We start from the raw sequence: 23,285 nt of genomic DNA, 5'->3' as shown, positions 1-23,285 counted from the left end.
TGTCTTGCTCTGACCTGGTGATTTGGTGTGTATGGTTGGTAGCTATTTTGAAACCCCGTTACCCACGCCTCTTGACTGATCCATCGTTCTCTGACTAGGTGTCTGTTCTCTCTTCCTTTTTGCTGACCACAGAGGCGCAGCCCGGTAAGAGTTCTCAACCTTTTAAACCTTAAACATGTAGAGAAAGTTTCTGCCAAAGGGAGGTGGCAAGGTTGCTTTCCCAGTACCGTTATGGTCACCCAGTGGCCAAGAAGCAGATGGAATGGGTTCACTGGTTGGAAGCGTCTGGATGTCTAAAAGTGAAGGCATAGTTTAGAATTATCAGAGCATTTGTCTATAACTGAATTAATTCTGCCTGGCATGTGATATAGGGGGTTTTGTTTGTTTGTGTGTGTGTGTGTGTGTGTGTGTGTGTGTGTGTGTGTGTGTCCAAGAACCAAAGTACAGTTAGAACAAAAGTTAATGGCAAAGTGATGATGATGATGATGATGATGAAGAGAAGAAATTTCTTCAGAAATAATAATAACTAACAATAACAGCAATGTGGAGCTGGAGAGATGGCTCAGTGGTTAAGAGTGTGTAAAGAACTTGAATTAGGTTACCAAAACACACATTGGGCAGCTCAGAGCTGCCTGTAACTCTAGCCCCAGGGAATCTGTCCTTTTCTTGACTCCGTAGGTGCCTGCACTCACATACACATAGCCACACAGACACACACATACATAATTTTAAAATAATAAAAATCTCCTATGAATATTAATGAAACTGAAGAAAGGAATTTTTAAACATCACTTTTAAGCCCGTTTTCAAAATATGCCCTCATACCATAACTTACATTGGTCTGTATGCACTAATGCATATTCCAAATTCACCCTGAGAAAGGGAGGCATATTCCTAGGCTGTCATATCATTCTAGACAGCTTTGACAAGATATTCATCCTGGTAGTTCACATTTTTCAGAGGGAAATCAGTTTTCCTCAGGTCAAAGGATCTCAAGCATTCAGAGCAATGCAGAAGCTGTTTAAATAACAGCTTCCATCTGTTCAGTCCCTTAGAGGTGTGGCTGTAGTGGCCATGCACATCTATAATCCCAGGGAGCGTTTAAGGCAGGAAAATCATTGCAAGTGCAGAGCCATTCTGGGCTACATATTGAGTGCAAGTCCACTTGGGGATGCAGAGACAGAGGGAGAGAGAGAGAGAGAGAGAGAGAGAGAGAGAGAGAGAGAGAGAGAGAGAGAGAGAGAGAGAGAGAGAGAGGGAGGGAGGGAGGGAGGGAGGGAGGGAGGGAGGGAGAGGAGGGAGGGAGGGAGGGAGGGAGAGAGGAGGGAGAGAGAGGAGAAAGAGCACAAAGCTCTCTGAAAATTAGTCATTACTATTTGAGGCAAATGCCACCCTACCCAATAACAAACTGCTGGTTTTCGATTTAAACCATGAGATGGAAACTTCAGAGACAAATATCCAGCCCTTAGGTGATTTCTCAGATTGTGACAACTCATAAGGAATGAATTCATTAATTCAAAATGACAAGTAATTCACTATTTTATAAATGCACATGTCTACATATGTATGTCTATATGTATGTATACACAAATGTATATATGTATATGTATGCATGCATATATATATATATGTGTGTGTGTGTGTGTGTGTGTGTGTGTGTGTGTGCACGCACACTTGCGGACGTGTGTGTATCTATATATCCCACAGTAGTCAATGGAATGGAAACGAGGTCACTTGAGGCTTCAGTCAACGGGCTTCCTTCTTGGGTGTGGCCTCTGTGGTGACAGCACCTTGACCTCACTTGTCATGCTGCAGCCTTGGATCCTCAAGGGCTATGCTGCACACTCAGCTGACAATGAGACCCTCTGACCCTCTTTCCTGTTGAGCTGGCTTGTTGCTGTTGGCCATTTGAATCCCGTCCTTTGCAATTGCTCTATTCTTTCTCATTTCAAAACAAACCAAGCTTTTCTGTGTATTTCTTCCATGTCTGACTTGCATGTAGCTCACTCCTTCCTGGGTGCATGTGATACTATTGCAGGAGCTCCCTTGCTGCCTTCCAATGATAAATGCATGTGAAAGGAAGGGACACATGTGGTATTCGGTGAATACTAAGGAAGTTCCCTTCCTGCTTCCTTGGACATTGCAACTTTAATAAAGTGAGCAGTGTAGATAGATCCAAAGGGCTTCCATTGAGGCTTTGGTATCTTCTATCTGCTAGACTGCAGTTCTCACAGTACAAAGTAGTACCCTCTCCTCTCAACCAGCTCATTAATCTTGGAGTTCAGTGCTTGAACCTCTGTGTCTCTTCCTTCAGACGTTAAAATAGTTCTCATATCTGGGGGTCTGTAGCCCAGAAAAACATTTCAACTCTGCTTTAACAATTCATTCTTCAGTCATCTGTCTATATGTCTCTTCTATCCAAATTCCCATGAGGTAGGTTGGAATCGGTGTATTTATTTCATTACTAGTAATGTGATCATTTTCTATCTGGCACACAGGGTAAGACCAGACAAATTGCCTTTTTCAGGCAAAACAAGCTAGAAGATGTAATATGTGTGATTAAGCCACCCACCAAGAAACATCTAATGGGTTTGTTCTAACTCAAACTGTTCCTCTGTCATAAATGGATTCAAACTAGGACAGAAAAAAATCTAATTTGCAAGCTCTAGGAAAGATGGACTACAGCCCATTGGTCTGCTGTAAAGTATTAAACCATGCCCTGCACTGTTAATGTTATTATCTAAGAGAATGCAACACGGCAGCTACCCTTCCCCACAGTGAGAAGGGGTGGGAATGGGTGCCTCTTGAACCACTTCCTTGCACTAACCACCTTCCCCCTTTCTCCTAAAGCAAGCCTCATGATGTCACCATCCTGGTGTCTTACATTTCTAGAAGAATCCATGCTAAGAACCTGTCACAACTTCTGATTTCAGTCGAAATGTTTCATTGAGTTGCTTTTCCTATTATCTAAGTGAGTTTGTGTCGAGACTCCTGGTCCTAGAGGTGACTTGCCTGGATGATCTCTGCCAGCTCTGTTTGCATTCTGCCAGAGGCCTTGCACTGAAGAGATGGCTCCTGGCTGACAGACTGGTGTCAGGAAGCGGGGAGAAGCTAACGGAGAAGATGGGTAGGGAGGATGGAACTTTTGGGATCCCTCTATAAATCACTCTTGTCAGTGGGGCATGAGTAAACGTCAGTCAGCAGTCACCACTTTTATCCTTCAAGTTCTGCCCATTCTGATGACTATCTCTGCTAACTGCTTCAGGGTCCCATCCGACCAGAAGAAGCCAGTACTCATACATTCTAGAATTTTCAAATACTAAACATTTAATAACTTTGGATGCTTATGTGCTAGAGTCCGAGGGACCTAGTTGTAAGAGACCAATTTGTGTCCTTACTAAATCCACCAAGGTAAGGGTCTTACTCATTCTGGTGACATATAGATGACTCTCCTTCTTCTCTGTCACTGTAGAGTAACATGAAAAGCTGGTGTGTGTGTGTGTGTGTGTGTGTGTGTGTGTGTGTGTGTGTGTGTGTCTACCCACAGATTCTTCAGTCTAGTTCTGGGTCAGATTTCCTTTTCCCAATCTGGAGTATCTTAGAGTTCAGTTTAATTGAAATGAAAGAAATAATACATATTGTACATAACATATATGTGGTCGTAAGCCTTATAGTGTTTATTTCTAATTCTAGGGTGCAATTAAAAGGAACTTATCCAGTAAGTATATCTTAGCTCCCAGAAATAGAGTATGGTGTGACAGAGGAATAGTTCCTTGTATCTTGGAGCATATTTGCATTCGAATTGCATAGTTTGGGGATTTATTTTTAAGGCTTTCATAACAAAACGTTTACAGCAAAGATTTCTTGTTATGATGGAGGGTATCTGGGTTCTGAATGATTAATGCTTAAATTCTCCAAACAAATATATTTTTGGACAAACACCAGTGCTGTCTTCCTGTATTTGTCAGCTCTTGTTGTATCTTTAAACCTAGAAGTTAATTTAATCAAATGTGTTTGATTAGACACACTGTAGCTAGAGGTGGGGAGAGAGGAGGAATGTCCAGAAGGAACTAAAGGCGGATACAATTTATCCATTCTTACATTATTGAATATGAAATGTTCAGTTCACCAAAGTGATATGGCATAGGTTATCACATATAGGATATGATACACCTCCTACAATATATCCTAGGAAAATCTAAATTCATTCTTAAAGTTTTCTTGCCATTTCAAAAAAAGAGCAGTTGACAACTGGATCTGTATACTATGGGCATGTGTCCTGGATTATTTTCCTGGTAACTGAGAGCCAGAACCCATTCAGGCAACAGGAATTTGAAGAACGGTAGTAGGCTGTTCCTCTGCGCTCTACAGTATATAAATCTTCAAACGTTGGCTTGTTTATGGTTTTTCTTTGGTTAATGAGGTTTTACAAATGCCAGAAAAATCCTACCACATATGGCAGGTATATGGCTGTCGCATCGCCAGGAGAGAGGGTTTGTTTTGCAGTTTTCATGTTAAGTTGCTTATTGAAAAGGCTTAAATCTTGAAGTGTTTTCAAATATAGCTCATATATCACATCAGAAGTGACTGCTAAAGATATGCCTTAAAAGGTCTTTGTCCTGTGTGTCAGGTGAAGAAGTCGCAAGGCCCAGGCGTTCCACCCCAACTCCAGAGCTTACAAGGTGAGCATGTAAGATCCTGGTTGTGTTTTACTCATCATGAACTTTTAACTATTCAGCAAATATCCTCCAGGCATCATGAATGAAGGCCCGAATGTGTGTATGAGTTTATATATCTACAGCATGGGCCAAATTTGCTGTCATTGCTTTGGGTAAATGCCTGCATTTGTCTATGGCAGAATGTATGATCTATTCACTGGGGAGAAAAACTAAAGTTCAGTATAAAGTAATTTTGGATTTCTGGAATGTTCATCTGAAATACATTATATTGCCTTAAAAAAAGAGAAGTTGGATAGTTGGATATACTTTCATGATATATTCCAACTTCCCAACCAAAAGAACCTTCTATTTTGCTCTCCCAGTGCCCCATCACTACACACACACACACACACACACACACACACACACACACACACACACACACACACACACAAATCATTGTATTTCACAGTGGATTATTTGAGTGAAGTATTATACAAATAGTTAATGTTTCCCACAATGATAGTTATATTTCAGTTATATTTCTTTAAAACTTGGATTATTTGCCTTCTCATCGTCCACCTACTTCTCCTCTTTCCCCTCCAACCTTCACCTGCATGACATGCTCACAGAGATCATTAGGCTCCCTGATAGAAATCAGGTCCAGGGAAAGAATGGAAACAATAAAATCATACAATAACCCATCTAGATAAGTAGTCAGGAGGAAAATGAAATTCCTCAGTACTCTTATGATGTATTGGGTTGGGTCATCACTAGTTTATTAAGTAGGAGGGGTGAGATGAAATTAGAAACTGAGTGTCCCAGTTTTTTCATTCCAACACAAACTTTCTGGGCACCGCATATATAGCTCTGTGCTTGACTTTATCATTAAACTGCATTAAGTGCAGAAAGAAATAAGGTGATGGCTTGGTTAGGGTTTCTATTTCTGTGATAAAATACTTTGACCAAAGGTTTATGGGTCTCAGGTCACAGTCCATCATCAACGGAAGTCAGAGGAGAAGTCTGGAGGCATGAGCTGATGAGGAGACAGTGAAGAGAGCTACTTACTATCTTTCTCCTTGTGGCTTGCTAAGCCTGCCTTCTTACAGGACTCAAGATCACCAGCCTAAGGGTGGAACTACCCACAATGGGCTGGGCCTTCCTCATCTATCATCAATCAAGAAAATGCTCCCACAGACTTGCCTTCAGACCCACCTTAATAGGGACATTTTCCCAACTAAGATTCTTGCTTCCCAGATAACCCCAGCTTACATCAAGTTGACACAAAAACTAATCAGCACAGACAATGACAAGTACATATTTTTAGGCCAGTCATGTTGACACACATCTGTAGCTCAGAACGTGGGGCAAAGGCATAAGGATCATGAACTTTAAGACAGCCCAGGCTTTATAAGAAGCTGTCTAAAAACCATATAAAGCAAACGTGTACAGTTTTTTAGTTCATGAGACAGAAAAGTTGTCTTGTAATAAACTGGCATCTCTAATATGTCTCTTCTATGTGTAGAGACTTACCATTGTATTTCTGTTGGAACTGACCCTAGGCCTCTATTCAACTTCAGGGTCTTATCTCTCGCCATGACCTTTTCCCATATGGCATCTGCATGTGATGCTTTCTAAGTCCAACAGAAGCTTTGTACATACCTGTGAGTGCCTGAGTACACAAGTACTTGTTTAACTGAGGAAAGTATTTGAAAGTTTGTGTATGGTTTTGGGCATTAATTTTTGGTTCTTCTCTCTGTATATTCTGCCTAAAATGCATGCTTTAGCAAGAAGCCTCCAGATGACACGCTGGCCCTTGCTCCTCTCTTTGGCCCACCATTAGAATCAGCTTTTGATGAACAGAAGACAGAAGGTAGGGAATGGTGTATCTTCTACAGCACTGCTGTGAAGTGACTTCTCTGAAGTAAATGTATGTGATTGTGTATTGTGAATGCACCATCAAACCCTCATGGTGGGAAAAACGCTCCAAGTGAAGTGTGCTGTCATTTTAGCTGAAAAACATCTATTAGTTTAGGATTTAAACGTTTATCCCCAGGCCAAATGAATGCCAATCTACACCAATCCTGATGAGGGTGAATGAACTCTAAGCCCGAGAGCTGCTGTGAGAGGTGTGGGCAGGGGTATAAATGCAGAGTGCTCTTCTCACACTCAACAGTGAGGCCACTCTGAAGGCATTGGTTCTTTCCCAGCTCATCAGGGTAGTGTCAGTGGCATGGTTTGCAGGTCTGCTAGCCCAAGACCCAGAAGCATTGCCAATCATTTAGCAGTGCTAGAAGAGAAACACCTTCATTTCTGTCATTAGTATTAGGTTGCCTACTAAATATTTATTCTACAACTAAATATTTACGTGTTTGAAATTCATTTATAAATCATGTATGTCTTGTTGATACAAAGCACCCCTTTAAAACAGGGATCTAGTCTACACTTGAGTTGTATTTATACCCAATGCATATATTTCCAATAAGTGTGTTTGATATTATTGAATGTCATTATAAAAATTGTTTGACTAAGCTGGGTGGTGGCAGCACACACCTTTAATCCCATCACTTCAGGGTCAGAGGAAGATGGATCTCTGTGAGTTCGAGGCCACCCTGGTCTACAAAGCTACATAGAGAAACCCTGTCTCCAAACCCTCCCTCCCCCAAAGTATTTTACTTACAAACTCTAAATTGGGACTGGACATATGGCCCCACTTTTATGGAAATATAGTTAAGAGCATGCACTGATGTTGCAGAGGGCCCACCCAAGTTCAATTTTGAGTTCCCACGTTGAAAAGTTCACCATTGCCTGTAACTCTAGCTCCAGGGGATCCATCCCTCTCTTCTGAACTCCAATGGCACCTGCACTCACTCGCCCATAGACAGACACACATACATACACATAATTAAAAAATACTATCTTTAAAAAGAAAGAACTCTAAACTATATGTGTAATAAGATGGTAACTTTCTAGGCCCCCAATAGAGAACTATCCTTAGTACTTACATAATAAGCTGGGCATAGTAGTACACACCTTTAATCCTAGCACTTGGGAGGCAGAGGCATGCAGATCTATGTGAGTTCAAGGCTATCCTGGTCTACAGAGTGAGTTCCAGGACAAGTGGAGCTACATACTGAAAATCTGCCTTGAAAACAAAGACTTATATAATAACTAGACAAGAAGACTAAGCTAAAGTAACAGAGATTTCAAAGTACAGTAACTAAGACAGAATTTTATTTATTGGTAACAATATAGTGGTAAACCTATATTGTGGGGATACTCTTTAGTCCTCACTGGTTACCCTCATCTCGGAATGCAAGGACTTGCTCCAAGTCTTATCCTTTCTAGAAGAAAAGCAGTGGATGAAGCCAAAGAACTCACTGATACCTGTTACAAGTGCAAACTCTAAAAAATGCACACATCACTTTTAACCGAAGTGCACTGCAGAGAATTTGGTAGGATGTGACCAACGGAAACTTCTTTTCTATGAAGAATGGCTCAGTAGCAGCCAGCTGCACCTGGATGCTCTGAATGATGTAGTTAACAATTTATAAAACCCATTCTTCAATACCTTCTCAGTGTCATTATCCTTTTAACCTAGAGCTATATAAAATGTAGCCTCAGGGAAAGGCTGTCACTTGTATTATTAAGCCATCTGTAATCAGTTTCATCATTTATGACATAATTTGTGAGGTGACTAGTGTTGAGAGCTGGTGTGTCCCATCTGAACCTGTGCATTTAAAGGATTCATTCCATAAGTACACAGAAGAATCTCCCATGAGAATAGAAGTTGTTTTTGTTGATTTTTTTGAGCCCGGGTGTTCCCCTTGTTCAACCCATGGAAGTAATGCGGGTTCCAGCACAGTGCTTAGGCTTGCATGGAGGAATGTAACAGAGGAAGACATACATCTAGATGCACTGATGAGCCTTATTTGTCTGGCTTTAACCACTGAAGTTTGGCAAAGTTCCGACATTTGCTCCAACCACACCAGCCCTTCCCATGGCCACACCTCTCTTTCCTATTTGCTCACTCTTCTTTCTTTAGGTTGATGTTCTGTGGTTGGTTGCTTGGAAGACCCTAGGAGGGAAAGGTGTGTGGCTTGGAAAGAGCTGTGCTTGCATCCAGTCTCAGCTGCTCTACTCTTTCTGTAAACAAGTGTTTGCTTTTTCTCTCCCCAAAATGGTACTGACTTTTACCACATGGTGGTGCTGTGAGAATGAAATACAAAATAACAGCTATTGGCCTTATATGCGTGCTTGATGTACTTACTTTGTGTACACATGTATTTGCAAGCCCACTACCACCTTCATCCCCCTCAGTTACTCCTGGAGTTATTATTGTCTCCCTTTTCTGCTGCAGGGGAAGCTCAGAGAGGTTAAATGGCTTGCCCGAGATTCTACAGTAAGCTAGAAGCTACAATGAACTCCTCATCCAACTTAAGTTCCAGCCTGCACATTGAATAGCAATACATTTACTGAAAAGGACTAGTTATTTACACATGAACGATAACAACCTAAACATCAAAACAAAAAGAAAATAATGTTAAATTCAGTGCTCTCAGACCAATACTTCATTGCCTTGATTTGCTTCATATATCTAAAGAAATATTCAATTTCTGGTTCCTGGACTGGAGAAATGGCTCAATATCTAAGAGCACTGGCTATCTTTCCATGGGACCTGGGTTCAATTCCCAGAACTGACAAGGCAGCTCACAGTCATCTATAACTTCAGTTCCCGAGTATCCAACTCCCTCTTCTGGCTTTCTTGGATATCAGGCATGTACGTGGTAAACAGGCATACATGAAGGCAAAACATCCATGCACATAGAATAGAATTATAATTTATTTTAATTTTCTGGTTCTCTTAAAATGTTCAACAAGCGTCTTGAGAATAACCATTCTTCTTTAAGATGCTATAAAGGGTTAAGAGACTGAACCATCCTTAAAAACAGGAACCGATGCACAGAATCCAGACATGTTCAACACTGAAGCATATTCATAGAAGTCTTTAGATATACCGACTAACAACAAAATAAATGTTCTCAAATTAGCTCCTAAAATGCTTGAATGGTACAGAAATGGGGGCAGTATGTGTAGCAGCATCCAGGATGTCCTTAGGTGACCAGCCAGGAAGAAAGCATGGTTTAGAATTGGATTCTCCTTTAATTTAGCTCCATGTCCACACACAGCCACCCCCTTGCCCCCCACGCATCATGTTTCTAGGTCTGTCCTCTGCCTGAAGAGTGTGTGGCTCAGCACACTCCTAAATTAAACATCTAGGACAACGCAGGGTGTGGGCTCATGTTGTGAAGCTCCACTTCAATCGACGTTCTGCATTCTTGTTTGAACTTACCCTGAGATTTTGTTTTTACGTTTCCAGTTCTTTTGGATCAGCCTGAGATATGGGGTTCAGGACAACCAATTAACCCAAGCATGGAGTCACCGAAGCTAGCAAGACCTTTTCCCACTGGAAGTAAGTTATGTGTCTGACTCATTTTACTGTCTGTCTGCATAGTAAAATTTTAGGCCACTGTTAGAAGACTTGGGTAGATAATATTTGAATTTAAAAAGAGATTATTCACTAATAGTCTAGGTCAGGTTACCTAAGCTGGAGTGAAATAACAAAATGAAGCAGTGTTGTCAGCCTTGAGGCCACCCCTCTTCTGACATCTTACATGATCTTTTGTCCATTCATCCCTCTCACATGACTATGTGCTGGACAACCACACAACACAGCACTGAGCAAGTCCAGCTGGGTCTCTGCTGGTCCCAGTGAAAAAGTGGGAATGCACAGGACAGAAAGAACCCATAGACGGGAAAGACAACCTGGAAGGCAAGACAGACAGGCTCTCTAGCAGAAAGACACTGCAATGAAACCAAGACAAATGTGTGGCAGTGCTGCTGGTTTCAACCCGGGTGATGGAGCAGGGTCCTGAAAGGCCTTGTAAATTCCAAACCTCTGGTGAGTTGGACTAGTTTGGCTGATTGGGTTAGTCACTAGGTCAAGTCAGTCACCCACAGATTTACAAAGTCTCCATCAGCAAACACCTATAGCAGGAGGTATGTAGAAGGTGCTGCTTGGAATCCTCATTGGAAGAATGGATTTTAGGAGAAGATATACGGGAAATGAAGGAGCATGGAGGGAGGGCCTTTTTTCTTTTAATGCATCAAGACTCACCAGTAAATACTTTCTCCAGTCCAGCATCCCTGGGGCTTTGCTTTTGGCATCTAAAACTGATGACAGGAATTAACCAAAGGGATTCAGAATTAAAGGCTAAAAGGTTATGTGTGGGGAATGTTGTCACTCTAAGGTCATATGATCCAGCCTTTGTAAAAATATTTTTCTCAAAAACAGGGTGGAAAAGTAAGAGTCAGCAGCTTTTCCTAAAGCTCTGAACTTTGAATGGTGTTACCAGAGCTGGTTTGAACCACAGAAGCAGGATTCTGAGTGCATCCCTGGGAATGTGATGCAAAGCCAGTGAAAAGGCCTCTGTTTGGACCCTTTCTTTACAGATCTAAGCTATCCAAATTATTCCTAGAAAATAAACGACAGTCATGTCGGAACTTGAGAGCTAACTGTAGACACTGCATGTCCATGCAGCACAGCTGAGGCTGCTGTTTAAATGATGCACAGCCTACAGTTCTGCTTGCTTTGTGGTTGCAGTGCAAGTTCACCTCTTTAGTGCTAGGTCTTATGGTACTTTATTTATATTATGGTATCTAGTGATTATCTTCTTGGCTTTTTATAGAGGTGATGAGTGAAAAACAAAACTTCTGGTTGGCTCCTAACTTCTGAGGGGAAGAGTCCACTTGGGAATAGATTTCAATAGCTCATAACTAAGATTAACACCGCTCATGAGGCTGGAGACATGGTTTGATAGTTTAGAGCACTGGCTGCTCTTGTAGAGAGCCGGGGTTTGGTTTCCAGCACCCATGTGGCTGCTCACAACCATCTGTAACTCCAACTCCATAGGATTAGGAGACACTGTCCTGTGGATGCCATGGGCACATACATGCAGGCAAACACAAAATTAAATTATTTAAAAATTACGTATCCATGAGCTTTAAGATAGATAGGAGTGTGTGTGTGTGTGTGTGTATGTGTGCGCGCGCGCGCGCGCGCATGCGCATGCACTCGTTGCTGGTGGAGATGGGAGGAATGTCGGGAAGACACTCTTCCTGAGGTGTCCAGGGTAAAGAGGACTAGTCAAGGGCTCTCTAGCTTTGGACCCACTTGGCTCATCTGATCTTAGGATATGAAATACGGGCCCATACTCAGGTTCCTAATGAGAGAGGGCTTATGACAACCTTGTGAATTCTTGAATCTATCAGACATGACAAGTAGAAAAAATAACATACATTTAAAGAAAAAAGAAAATTTATGTAGGGGCCAAAATGCTATACTTTTTATCTTAGCATCTTATTTCCTAAGAGTGTTCATTGGGAATGTTATTCTTTGGCCCATTACTTCATTCCTGATTTCCTAAGACAGTCTTAGGGTTTCTATTGCTGTGAAGGGGCATCTTGACCACAGCAACTCTTATAAAGGAAAACACTTAATTGAGGTGGTAGCTTACAGTTTCCGAGGTTTAGTCCATTATTATTATGACAGGAAGCATGGCAGCTTGGAGTATGGTGGCATGAAGGCAAATATGGTACTGATGAACTCTACATCTTGATCCAAAATCAACAGAGACACTGGGCCACTAAGCATATCTTGAGCACAAGAGACCTCAAAGCCCATCCCCACAGTGACACACTTCTTCAAAAAAGGCCACTCCTACTCCAACAAAGCCACACCTTCCAATAACACTATTCCCTATGAGCTTATGGGGGCCTATTATACTTGAACTACCACACCCCCTAAGTGTTTAAAAGCATAGTATTGCAAAATCTTTCCAGATACAATCAATATAGGCAGCAAGATACCCACAGCTAAACACTGAACTGAACTCCTGGACCCCAGTTGCAGAGAGGGAGGAGTGATGAGCAAAGAGGTCAAGACCTGGCTGGTGAAGCCCACAGAGGCAGCTGACCTGAACAAGGGGGAGCTCATGGACACCAGACTGATGGTTGAGATGCCAGCATGGGACTGATCCATACCCTCAGAATGTGGGTGTCGGTGAGGAGGTCTCAGCAATATATGGGGCCTCGGTAGTGAATCAGTATTTATCCCTGGTGCTCGAATGGACTTTGGGAGCCCATTCCACATGGAGGGATGTGCTCTCAGCCTGGACACATGGGGGAGGGCCTGGGCCCTGCCTGGGATGATATGACAGACTTTGGCCATGGAGTGCCTCACCCTCCCTGGGGATTGGAGGGAAGATGGGATGGGGAGCTGGTGGGGGGGAGGGAGAGGAGGGGAGAGAGAGGGAGCTGGGATTGACATATGAAACAGGTTTTCTAATTTAAATTTAAAAACAATATAGGCAACATTATCTGACTAGATTGAAAAGCTTTCCCTGGTGCCCCCTCAGGACTATGGCTGTTTCTGTGGTCACACCCTGGACTGGAGCTATGTGTTACCAGGATTCATAATCAATCACCAGTCCTCCAGAACACAGCCAGTGTTTATTCAACGCAGTGCCCCTTGCTCCTAGTAAAGGAATTGAACTTAACTGTGGCTTGATGTTTGTTGAATGAATAAAATGTTGATATTTAGTTATCTGACCTTTTGCAAAACTCCTATGGTCACAAGATGGAGGAATCCGAATGCTTCTGTCTCTTGGAGACCTAGTTATGGTTATCATTGCTGTGATCAAACACTATAACCAAAGACAACTTGGGGATAAAAGGGTTTATTTGGCTTACATATCACAGTCCATTGAGGAAAACCAAGAAAAGAACTCAAGCAAGGCAGGAACCTGGAGGCAGGAGCTGATGCAGAGGCCATGAAGGATGCTGCTTACTAACTTGCTTCCCATGGGTTGCTCAGCCTGATTTCCTATAGGACCCAGGACCTGAGCTCAGGGGTGGCCCCGCCCACAATGTGCTGGGCCCTCCTACATCAATCACTAATTTTGAAAATGCTCCCCAGGCTTGCCTGCCATCCTGTATTATGGAAGCGTTTTCTCAATCAGGGTTCCCTCCACTTCAGTGACTCTAGCTTGTGTCAAAGGTGACATAAAATTAGCCAGCACACTTGACGCTGCAATTTTTAAAATGTAGACCGTTCCCAAGACTAGATGCATGAATAGAAGCCCAGATCATGCTTCTCCTCCCTTTTCATACAATCCAGGAAGACATGGGATCGCTGACACTCTGCTTCTCTCTTTGCAGCACCTCCACCTCTGCCTCCAAAAACTGTGCCAGCCACCCCACCACGAACAGGCTCCCCCTTAACAGTTGCAACAGGTAAAAGAGGTTTTTATACTTCTGAGATGATGTGGCAAACAGATCCATGACCTTGGACGACAACATGCCCTTGAAGCTTTGGGAAGCAGAGGCTGTGCTGACATGCACAGTGCTCGTATTGGGTTTCAATGTCACTGCAGCTTACTGTGCTGACTTACTGTAAGGTACACTCCCAGGTTTCACACAGGCATCCACAGGGTTTTTTAAGCGTAATTTTATATTATGGGGGCTGCATTGGTTATAAAGTAGAATAAAGTAGCCATAACATGAAAAGTTAACTATTTACTCCCCCTCTCACTTGGTTGGCTCTCATTTGAATGACTTGAATAGTCTCACGGTGCAATTTGTGAGAGTAACCTGTTGGGGGGATTATTTTCCTCAGTGGTCATTTAAATATTTAATCATTTCACTGCAAGGGCTGTAGTAATAATTATAAAATATGGCAAGGAATTGCTGCAAACTATTTTATATGTATCATTTCTGGGACACAGCTTTTCCTTTCTATTAAAATCAATACTGTACATTCATGCAATTTATAATCTGCCAGGTCTTACTGGACAAGCAATTCAGAAGTGGTAATGGTGGTTTTATTTACCTGAGCTTTAGAGTGTGGCTCTTTATCACCTCTGGAGTCCTGTATCAGCTTTATGCCTGGTTGTCCCTGCAGCCTGCTAAGTTTGATAGAGACAGAATAAAGTATTTATCAGAAAAATAGAAATTTAGGTGCAGTCACTTGTGAAATTTATAATGACTCAATAAAGAGTCACCAAAAGCATCATAAGTAAGCTATTTGCAACTTCAGTTGTTAGGAGACCCTGCGTCTCCATAAATTGTATTAGCTGCAAATAAATCTATAAGCCACAAAATCATAAATTATTGTCAGTCATGTAAAAGGCTACATTTATCTGTGACTTTTCTGCCTTGGAAATTAACTCTTTTCCGATCATAAATAAGGAAATACCAAGCCAGTTTTTATAGCCTATGAATCATCCACAAGTAAGGTGAGGTATGGCTGTGCCTTTGAGACATTTAAGCAGCAATTTCTAATTTGAATAATCTTATTGTTGCTTTGAAAGAAAAAATAACTATTTTCCAATTTGTAGCCATCCAATATTTTATACTTCGCTGAAGGATTAAGTTTTTAATTTTCCCTCTTATTGATATGTGTAGAAAAGAACACACTGCTGATATTTAAGCAAAATGAAGTATATCATACTTCAAAAAGAAATATATTGCCTACGGTATATTAACAAGCTCTGCTTCATGGGAAATGAAATGCTAAAGATGTTTCATGATTTCCTCCTGTTACACAGGGCGTTTCTAATCAGTAACAAATGCCTTGCTGTGTCCCCTGTGTGTTTTGTGTATGCAGTATGTTGTATGTGTTTGTACACATTTATGTGGGGTTATTTCTTAATAATCTTGTTGTGTTTCTGGTGTACTTAAAGAAAATCTATAGCTAAATGTGATGTCCTATTTTTTTCAATTATCAGAAGTTGTCATTAGTTTTCCCAAACATCCTGTTTAACAGCCTGGACAGGAGAAGCTCTGTAAAGATGAGGCTGGTACTCAGGGCTCAAATCTTGTGCTGTGTTCTGTGTATTCAGCAGGCTAAGTTTTCAAGAATGCCCTCCCCTTGGATAGTTGCCCTTCCAGAGCTCTTGACCCTGCTACTGTCTTTTCACCGCTGCTCCACTGGAGGACAGTACTGTGCTCAGCATTTTAAATAATAGAGAGGTGCTCCACCACAGTCACCTTACATAGGAGTAAACGCTAGCATAGAAATATGCATCACGTATTGAAGTGAGTGCCTTACCTCTCCTTTCAGTACTTAATCTAGTAAAGGTATTTCCACATCATGAAGAATGCCCATTGAGGCATCATGCATGGTACAATATGCGTGCTAAACTTTGCCTTTACCCTCCTTCTAGCCCCTATCTAGACAAGTAATAGTAAGAGTTAATAAAAATTTAAAATCAACTACTTTAACCACAGGAAATGACCAGGCAGCCACAGAGGCCAAAATTGAGAAACTGCCATCCATCAGTGACCTGGACAGCATTTTTGGCCCAGTGTTGTCCCCCAAGTCTGTTGCTGTTAACACTGAAGAGAAGTGGGTCCATTTCTCTGATGCATCCCCGGAACATGTTACTCCAGAGTTGACTCCAAGGGAAAAGGTGGTGACCCCACCAGCTGCATCAGACATCCCAGCTGACTCCCCAGCTCCAGGCCCAGCTGGCCCCCCAGGCTCTGCAGGTCCCCCAGGGCTACCTGGTCCTCGCAGTGTACCATCTCCGCTCAATTTAGAAGAAGTGCAGAAGAAAGTCGCTGAGCAGACCTTCATTAAAGATGATTACTTAGAAACGCTCTCCTCTCCTAAAGAGTGTGGGTTGGGACAGAGAGCAACTCCACCTCCCCCACCACCACCCACCTACAGGACTGTGGTTTCGTCCCCCGGACCTGGCTCGGGCAGTGGTACGGGGACCACCAGTGGTATGTCTTACTGTTTGAGTGTGCTTCGTGTGCTGGGGAATGGCTGTGGCTGCCGCCATGTGAGCAACACCCTCCTCCTGCCTGGCAACTGGCTGTAGGGCTTCCGCCATTCCTCCTCTGGTCTGGTGTCCTGTGGCCCTGTGGCATGTTCTAGTCCATTGAATGCTCCAGTCATAGTCCAAGTCTGTGGATGTGTCTTGTCCTGCACTCCCAGCCCTAGGAGTGCCCTGACTTCTACCCTACACTTAGAAGGTATGGGCAGTGGGGCGCTATTTGCTTCTTACAAAGAAAACTGTGATGTCATTATTTAGAATTCTGGAAAGTTCTAGAAGGAGAAATGTCACAGCAAGTAGATTACAAGGTAAATGTCTGATTTATTTCCTTTTTCTTTTTTTTTCTTCCACCCCCACCCTGTAAGTACCCGTCAGGGGTCCTACAGTTTACAAGTCAAAGTGTGGGGGAGGATCCTGAGGTTCGAAAAGGAGATACTTGAGGACCTGAGCCACCTGATCAGGTCTCTGATAATCAGTGTTCGACATTCCTCAGGCCACTGTGCCACCTCTAGGTAGAGTGACAGGCAGTGGGAATTAGGATGCAAGCTCTCCTGTTGAAGTTTTTTTCACCTTCATTTGAAGGTGCATTTTGTGTTTTCTAATTATAAACGATAGGAACACTTGCCATGCACGCCAAGGAAATACCAAGGTTTTCCCATACCACTCACTCCACTGTGGCTCAGTCCACCTGTTCAGAGGCTCAGTGTTTCTTTCCTCTGGATGCAGCTTCGGTCTCAATGTCTTTCAGGACTTTGATATATGCCTGGAAAGAGGCCACCAGGTTTGAGGGACTTAAATCTAGAAAGTCACAGGGGGGAAAGGCATTTGCCTCCATCCTAATCCCCTCACTGGGACCTCTTTAGAGAGTGTCTTCCAAAGCCTGAATGCACCTGTGCTTTGTAAAGCAAAAGATCCTGGGTACGTCAGAGTTGGCTGGGTTAACTGTGTGCTAAGCCCAGCTTCCCTACAAAGGAACACAATCAAGACTTAAGTTTGGGGAGCAAAGCAGTGAACAAAACCAACTAGCATCTTCTCCGTAAGAACTTTGAGAGCTTTTGTTTTCCAGTAATAAGAACAACTAAATATATTACTTCAACCTTGCAACAACCACCTGACTTTAGTATTTAAATGCCCCCATTTTACATAGTCAGAAACAAATACTGTTGAGGGGTTTCAGACATGAACACTAAGACAGCATCCAGCCATGTGTTGTGCTCCTGACCACTGTGTGTGTTCTTTGGGTACTTCTGAAAAGTTTGGCCACAAAACAGGCTGAACTCACTTTACTGCTAACACCCACCTCTTCCTTACAGTGCTGTGCACTCTCCGGGGTGCTCTTTAAAGACCCGACTCTGTGCTTCTCTCTCTAGTCCTAGAATGCTGGGGCAGCTGCTCCCTACAGTGTTACCTTGCAAGGTCTTGTCTGAGATACAAAGCTATGTGCTTACCTGTAAAGAGAGTAAAGAGCCCCTTGAACAGCAACCCTGAAGAAGCTGATGTGCTCTTATTCCTGGGCTAGGCTCTTAGGGTTATGAAAGGGCATTTCAAAAAGTAGTAACCAACAGTTCATGATGGGCCATCATGCACTCATTAAAGCGAATACCTACAGTCAGGGAAGTCAGGGTGAGTTTGATCTTCCTGTGTTCTCCAGTGCCTGTCATATTTACATTACCTGGCCACTGAGTTTGTGTGGAAGAGTGGCTCTTCTTTCTGTTCTTGGAGCTCTGAGAGTCTGGTTACTATGTCAGTGTTTAGCTCTTGTTTGAACTTATTTTCCAAATGTTACCAATAGATTCTGTTAATTCTTACTAATAGAGCTAGAGAAAGCTATGTTCACTTGCATTAAGGGGTTGGATTTATAAGTAGAAGACTGAACTCAGCTAATGAAACCCATGAATAAATAAAACTTTATACCATTATGTCCTTAATTAAGTCCCAGTTAATGTGTGACTTCATCTAGTATTGATGAAACAGAGACAAACTGCCAGAAATGAAAATTTAGGATCTCAATCTTAGGATGTTTGAATTCTGATCTTCATGACTCTTAGCCTGGCATGGCCAACTCTTCCTAGATATCTCAAAGTAAGCATGAACATACCCAGTATATTCCCAGTACAGGTGACTGCTGCTATGACAAGTGACCCTACCCACAGCATGACTCAGAAGAGGTACTTGCTGCTAAAACAGCTGGAGACTAAGCAAAAAGTTCCTAAGCCTCAGCTAAGCATGATTTCATTGAAATGGAGGTGCCAGTTCTTGGTGTCTATGTGGTGTGGGTGTCCAGGCACTGGAGAAACATGCTGCTAGCCTGCAGCAAGTGTAGAAGTCAGGGAAAGAGAAGAGTTAGGCTCCCAGTGATATGTTCCAGCTCAGGAAACTAATACAGCACTCAACTATATTATTCAAAATCACACACACACACACACACACACACACACACACACACACACACACAATGACTTTGAGCAACCTGGGGTTATCTCTTGGTTAGAGCTACTACTGTGATGAAATACCATTACTAAAAGCAACTTGAGAGAAAAAGGTTTATTTGGCTTAAATGTCCTGAGGGAAGTCAAGTCAAGAACTTAAACAGGCCAGGAACCTAGAGTCAGGAACTTGCTCAACCTGCTTTCTTATAGAACATTGACCACCAGCACAGCGTGGTACCACCCACAATGGGCTGGGCCATCCCACGTTACTTACAAATTAAGAAAATGCTTTCCAGGCCTCCCTACAGCCCAATTTCATGGAGGCATTTTCTCAATTGAAGTTCCCTCCTCTCAGATGACTAAATCTTGTGTCAAGTTGACATAAAAGTAACCAGAAGAGGTTGAAATGGCAAAATTAATTGATGATCTTGGAGAAAGGGTGATTAGCTTCATCTGACAGACCAAAGAACAAAACTCGAAGAGGTAATCTGACCCTGGTCACAAACCTTATGAGTAGTAGAGCATGGATCTGCCAAAGTGCTGTTGGATTCCACGTCCTGCATCTCTGCCATTTCCACTCAGCCGCCTCCACTGGCCCCAGCCCCTCCCATAAACAGACACATAGGAAAGGACGTACAGATACATATGTGGTCTTCAAACACTGACTAGAGTGAAGGTTGAGAGCAGCAAATGGGTCAAGAGCAAGTGAAGGTTGTCAACACTTGCAGCTCATAATTTAAGAATTAAACAATGGATTTCCCAATGTATTTCACATCGTCCTTCTCGACAATAAGCACTGCATGGAGGTAAAATGGAAAGATGCTTGAAAACCAGAGAGGATAGAGATGTCCCTAGCACCTGAAACCAGTGAGCAATATGGAGCATTGGTTTGCTTGTTAGATGCGCATCGGGCCCTGCACACCCCCTGCTAGAACTTGTGGTTCTGCCCAGTAGGGATAAATCAACGTGTCTTTTAGTTTCTATACATTCCTTGACCATCTTTCTGAATAATCTATCAATTCTATTACTTTGACAAGACTAATGTGACATAAGTAAGGAGTCTATAAAGGAAAAGAAAAATAATTAACTTTTCAACTAGTAACATTTTTCTTTTGTTTTTAACCTATACCTGCATCAAAAGACAGTCCTTCAGTATCAATTGCCTTGCATTATACAGTATCTTAGCGCTAAGCAAATCCAGAAGTGCTTTCAGTTTGGGTTTTTATCAGTATCTGTAGTAGCCCCATATTGTGGTGCTAATCTGTATTAACCAGGGTTCATGCCTGAGAGGGTGAGTGTGGTTTGAGAAATGGCAGGTACAGATACTAAGGATGAGAAAGACACAGAATAAAGTCAGGAGGGCACTCCAGTGAATACTGAACACACCAAGTTTATGCCTTAGTATTCTTATGTACCCCAACCAAAAAGGGGAAAATGGCAAAAGACTTCTTTATCTTGTACAAGGAACAAACAGACTTTCTTCCTTAATTCTCCAAACATGCCTTAGACTAAATCTCTCATTATCTGACCTTGAGGGTTAAGAGTAACCACACCTCAGACCAAGTCTCTTGTTATTTAGATAAGACATCAACAACCAAAGCCAAGCATCCTACAGTAGCACCTTAGACCTTTAGGTCTTATGACACTAATCTTGGAAGAGTAAGGATGTTTTGAGTTCTCTGACCTTAAGGCAAGATGAAGACAAGCCATTTTTATGGGCCCCAACAAGTACCTTTGTAAGGTAGAACATTTCTAACATTTTGAGACACAAAAGCTGAGTTTCAGAGAGGTAAAGATCCCACTCAAAGCTGAGAAAGGGACACTGGGTCCAAAACTCAGCTTTTCACCCAATCATATTGCCCTGGAGACAGTCCTCAGCCCAAGCATTACTGGAAGGGGTCTTGAATTTCTCTTCTGAAGCTGGTGTTTGACTGAGCTCGATTCAGAAGACTGTGGGCCCATGAGCAAACATTTTGGACCTAAAGTTGAATAAGATAGTCCTAAAGTTGAATAAAACACTCCTTTGTCCCCCCAAAAAATTCCATGAGAACTTCTGACAAAGCTCCACTGTTGAAGAATATATTTCCCATCTCTATACTGTCACATCTATGTTCTAAAAATATACTGAGCATAACATGTACTTAATACTCAAAAGAAACTTTGTAGTGGGCCTGTCAATCATACTTTGTTTTTAAAAAGAATGTGAGACAAATTTTAAGGACATTTAGGCTACAAAAAGATGTGTGCAAACTGTCAAGGTGGAGTCAAAAAGACTGTATGCAAATTGTGGCAGTTTATAGTCTATCTGAAACTTCAAGAGACAGACATGCTTTGGAGTCTAACAAACCATTTGTGCTTTGTCGTCATGGATGTGCCACTAAAAGACCTTCAGTCTTCACTGAGCTGCACACTGAGCTACTCTCAAGACTAAGCAGGAGGATGACATCACACGTGTAAAGTACTAGCACAGATCCTGGCCCAGTAAAACAAAGTAAGGGTAGAATGAAAGAAGACAGTTAGTGGTACTAGCAGAGGCATGGGGGAGGGGGCAGTAGCAGTGTCTACACACTTAGGACGTGCAAAAGAGACCACTCAAGATTTCACTCTTTAAACAAGAGAAGCAAAGCTCACCCCTCAGAGACTCTCTTAAGATGAGAAATGATTCTGAGATGGGTTTTGCTTCTCAGATTCAGAGCTCTTTGAGAATCTCAAAATCTGGACGGAGGTGCTGGTCTAGGACTCCAGTGGTCCTGGTTTTGTGTTTTACTGTGTAAAGGAAATAGCTGAAGGGCTTGGAGATGTGGTGGTAGGGATGGGTGGATATGGAGGCAGCTGGCAAAATGGGGGATGTGGGGTGGCAGTGTGTGGAGGCAACTGGGGGAGTGGGAAGTGTGGGAGCAGGGACATGTGGGGATAGCGAGAAGGCTGGGGAAGGCTGGTGGAGGCAGGAGAGTATGCTGAAGCATGATTTTACAGCCTGCTTTTTCTAACCAAGTGAAGAAGAACTGTCTGGGCCTCAATTTCGCCTCCTAAGGTTTGGGGCCAGGTAGTTCTCCATGCATCCCGGACTTATGACTGAAGACAGACGGGTCCCTGAGCACCGAGCTCAGTGTGCATGCCAGCCTCTGTGTACCATCTGTGTTTCATATGCTTGTCATGGACAGCCAAAAAAGTAAATCCAAGAGGCTTTTGCAAAACCACCAAAGAGAGCATCAGTAATAAACCCTACTTTTGTCGGCTCCCAAGGACACTCCTTTCGAAGCCCTCACTGTGCTTCTGTTATAGTCAATACACAAAGGACTAGTGACCTGTAGTTCCATGTCCTTTGCTCACACTATGTATCTGAGATAGGGATGCAGTTAGCACTCGTGGGTTGACGTACAGTCAACAGCATAATCCTCTTACCTGTGTTTAAAAAGGAAAAATCTAATGTGGAAAAAAATTCATCTTCCTTCAAGTTTTAACTTCCAGTTTTATCTTGGGCATAAATTCTGAACGTAAATTTACAAAAAAAAAAGAAAACAAGAAAATGTATCATAAGGCCCATGTGTACATGGTCAAAATGAACCACCACTACTGCCCTGCCAAGAGTCACCCGAATTCACCTTCCGTCAAGGATTTACCTTTCATTGGATGTCACATGGCAGCAAGGTGATGAGCTTCAGCTTTTGCCATCAGCCATAGTTCAACTGAGAACCTTTTTTCTTTACTGAAAGAAAAAGAAAAATGTGCTGTGCAAAAGATTTAGTATAGCAAGTGCAAAGAAAAAGAAAAACACGCATCTGTGCCAGGCATTGCTCCGCGCTGACGCATCCTGGTCAGCTGTGTTTCCTGCCGTCTCTAACACCAGCCTGTTTTCCAGGTGCATCATCTCCTGCGAGGCCAGCTACTCCCTTAGTTCCTTGTAGCAGCACCACTCCGCCTCCGCCTCCTCCCCGGCCTCCGTCCCGGCCAAAGCTACCCCCAGGGAAGCCTGGAGTTGGAGATGTGGTATGTTTCTCCCTGCCTTAGCATGCTCAGAACAAGATCCCCAAGTCCCCTAACATGGACATTTCAACTTCAAGTCTAAGCATGACAGCACAAGTGACCATCACAGGGGCCAGCTGAAAAACAGGCCCTGCCATGTGAGGATATCTTTTAAGCCTCCTCAGATTTCTCCCAGCTTCCAAGCAAAGGCCTAGAATGGTGGGAATCCGGTGCCTAAGGCCTTCAGCTCCGGGCAAGCAGTTGGAGGCAAATGCAGTAGTGATGGTCCATCATGTGAATCCTCAGAAAGGGGGGAGGGTATTCTTTTATAA

General features: G+C 42.7%; 1 protein-coding gene across 34 annotated transcripts in view; it reads left to right on the top strand.

Annotated features, from left to right (window-relative positions):
• Sgip1 (SH3GL interacting endocytic adaptor 1) overlaps positions 1 to 23,285 on the top strand; it is a 182,980-nt gene that overhangs the window by 122,840 nt on the left and 36,855 nt on the right. For 18 of the 34 annotated variants that reach the window (XM_021228436.2, XM_021228437.2, XM_040757083.1 and 15 more), the window contains 8 exons: positions 133 to 144; positions 3,694 to 3,718; positions 4,631 to 4,682; positions 6,446 to 6,531; positions 10,039 to 10,131; positions 13,938 to 14,012; positions 16,008 to 16,505; positions 22,850 to 22,977. In XM_021228436.2, coding sequence (XP_021084095.1) covers positions 133 to 144; positions 3,694 to 3,718; positions 4,631 to 4,682; positions 6,446 to 6,531; positions 10,039 to 10,131; positions 13,938 to 14,012; positions 16,008 to 16,505; positions 22,850 to 22,977 — 969 coding nt within the window. The remainder of the gene's footprint in view (positions 1 to 132; positions 145 to 3,693; positions 3,719 to 4,630; positions 4,683 to 6,445; positions 6,532 to 10,038; positions 10,132 to 13,937; positions 14,013 to 16,007; positions 16,506 to 22,849; positions 22,978 to 23,285) is intronic. The other 16 variants (XM_040757095.1, XM_040757092.1, XM_040757090.1 and 13 more) reach the window with 5 other exon arrangements.

This window comes from Mesocricetus auratus, unplaced genomic scaffold (genome assembly GCF_017639785.1).
Source record: "Mesocricetus auratus isolate SY011 unplaced genomic scaffold, BCM_Maur_2.0 Super-Scaffold_100014, whole genome shotgun sequence".
Classification (NCBI taxonomy): Eukaryota; Metazoa; Chordata; class Mammalia; order Rodentia; family Cricetidae; genus Mesocricetus; species Mesocricetus auratus.
The sequence above is the reverse complement of the archived record's forward strand: the minus strand, read 5'-3'. Positions and strand labels throughout refer to the sequence as shown.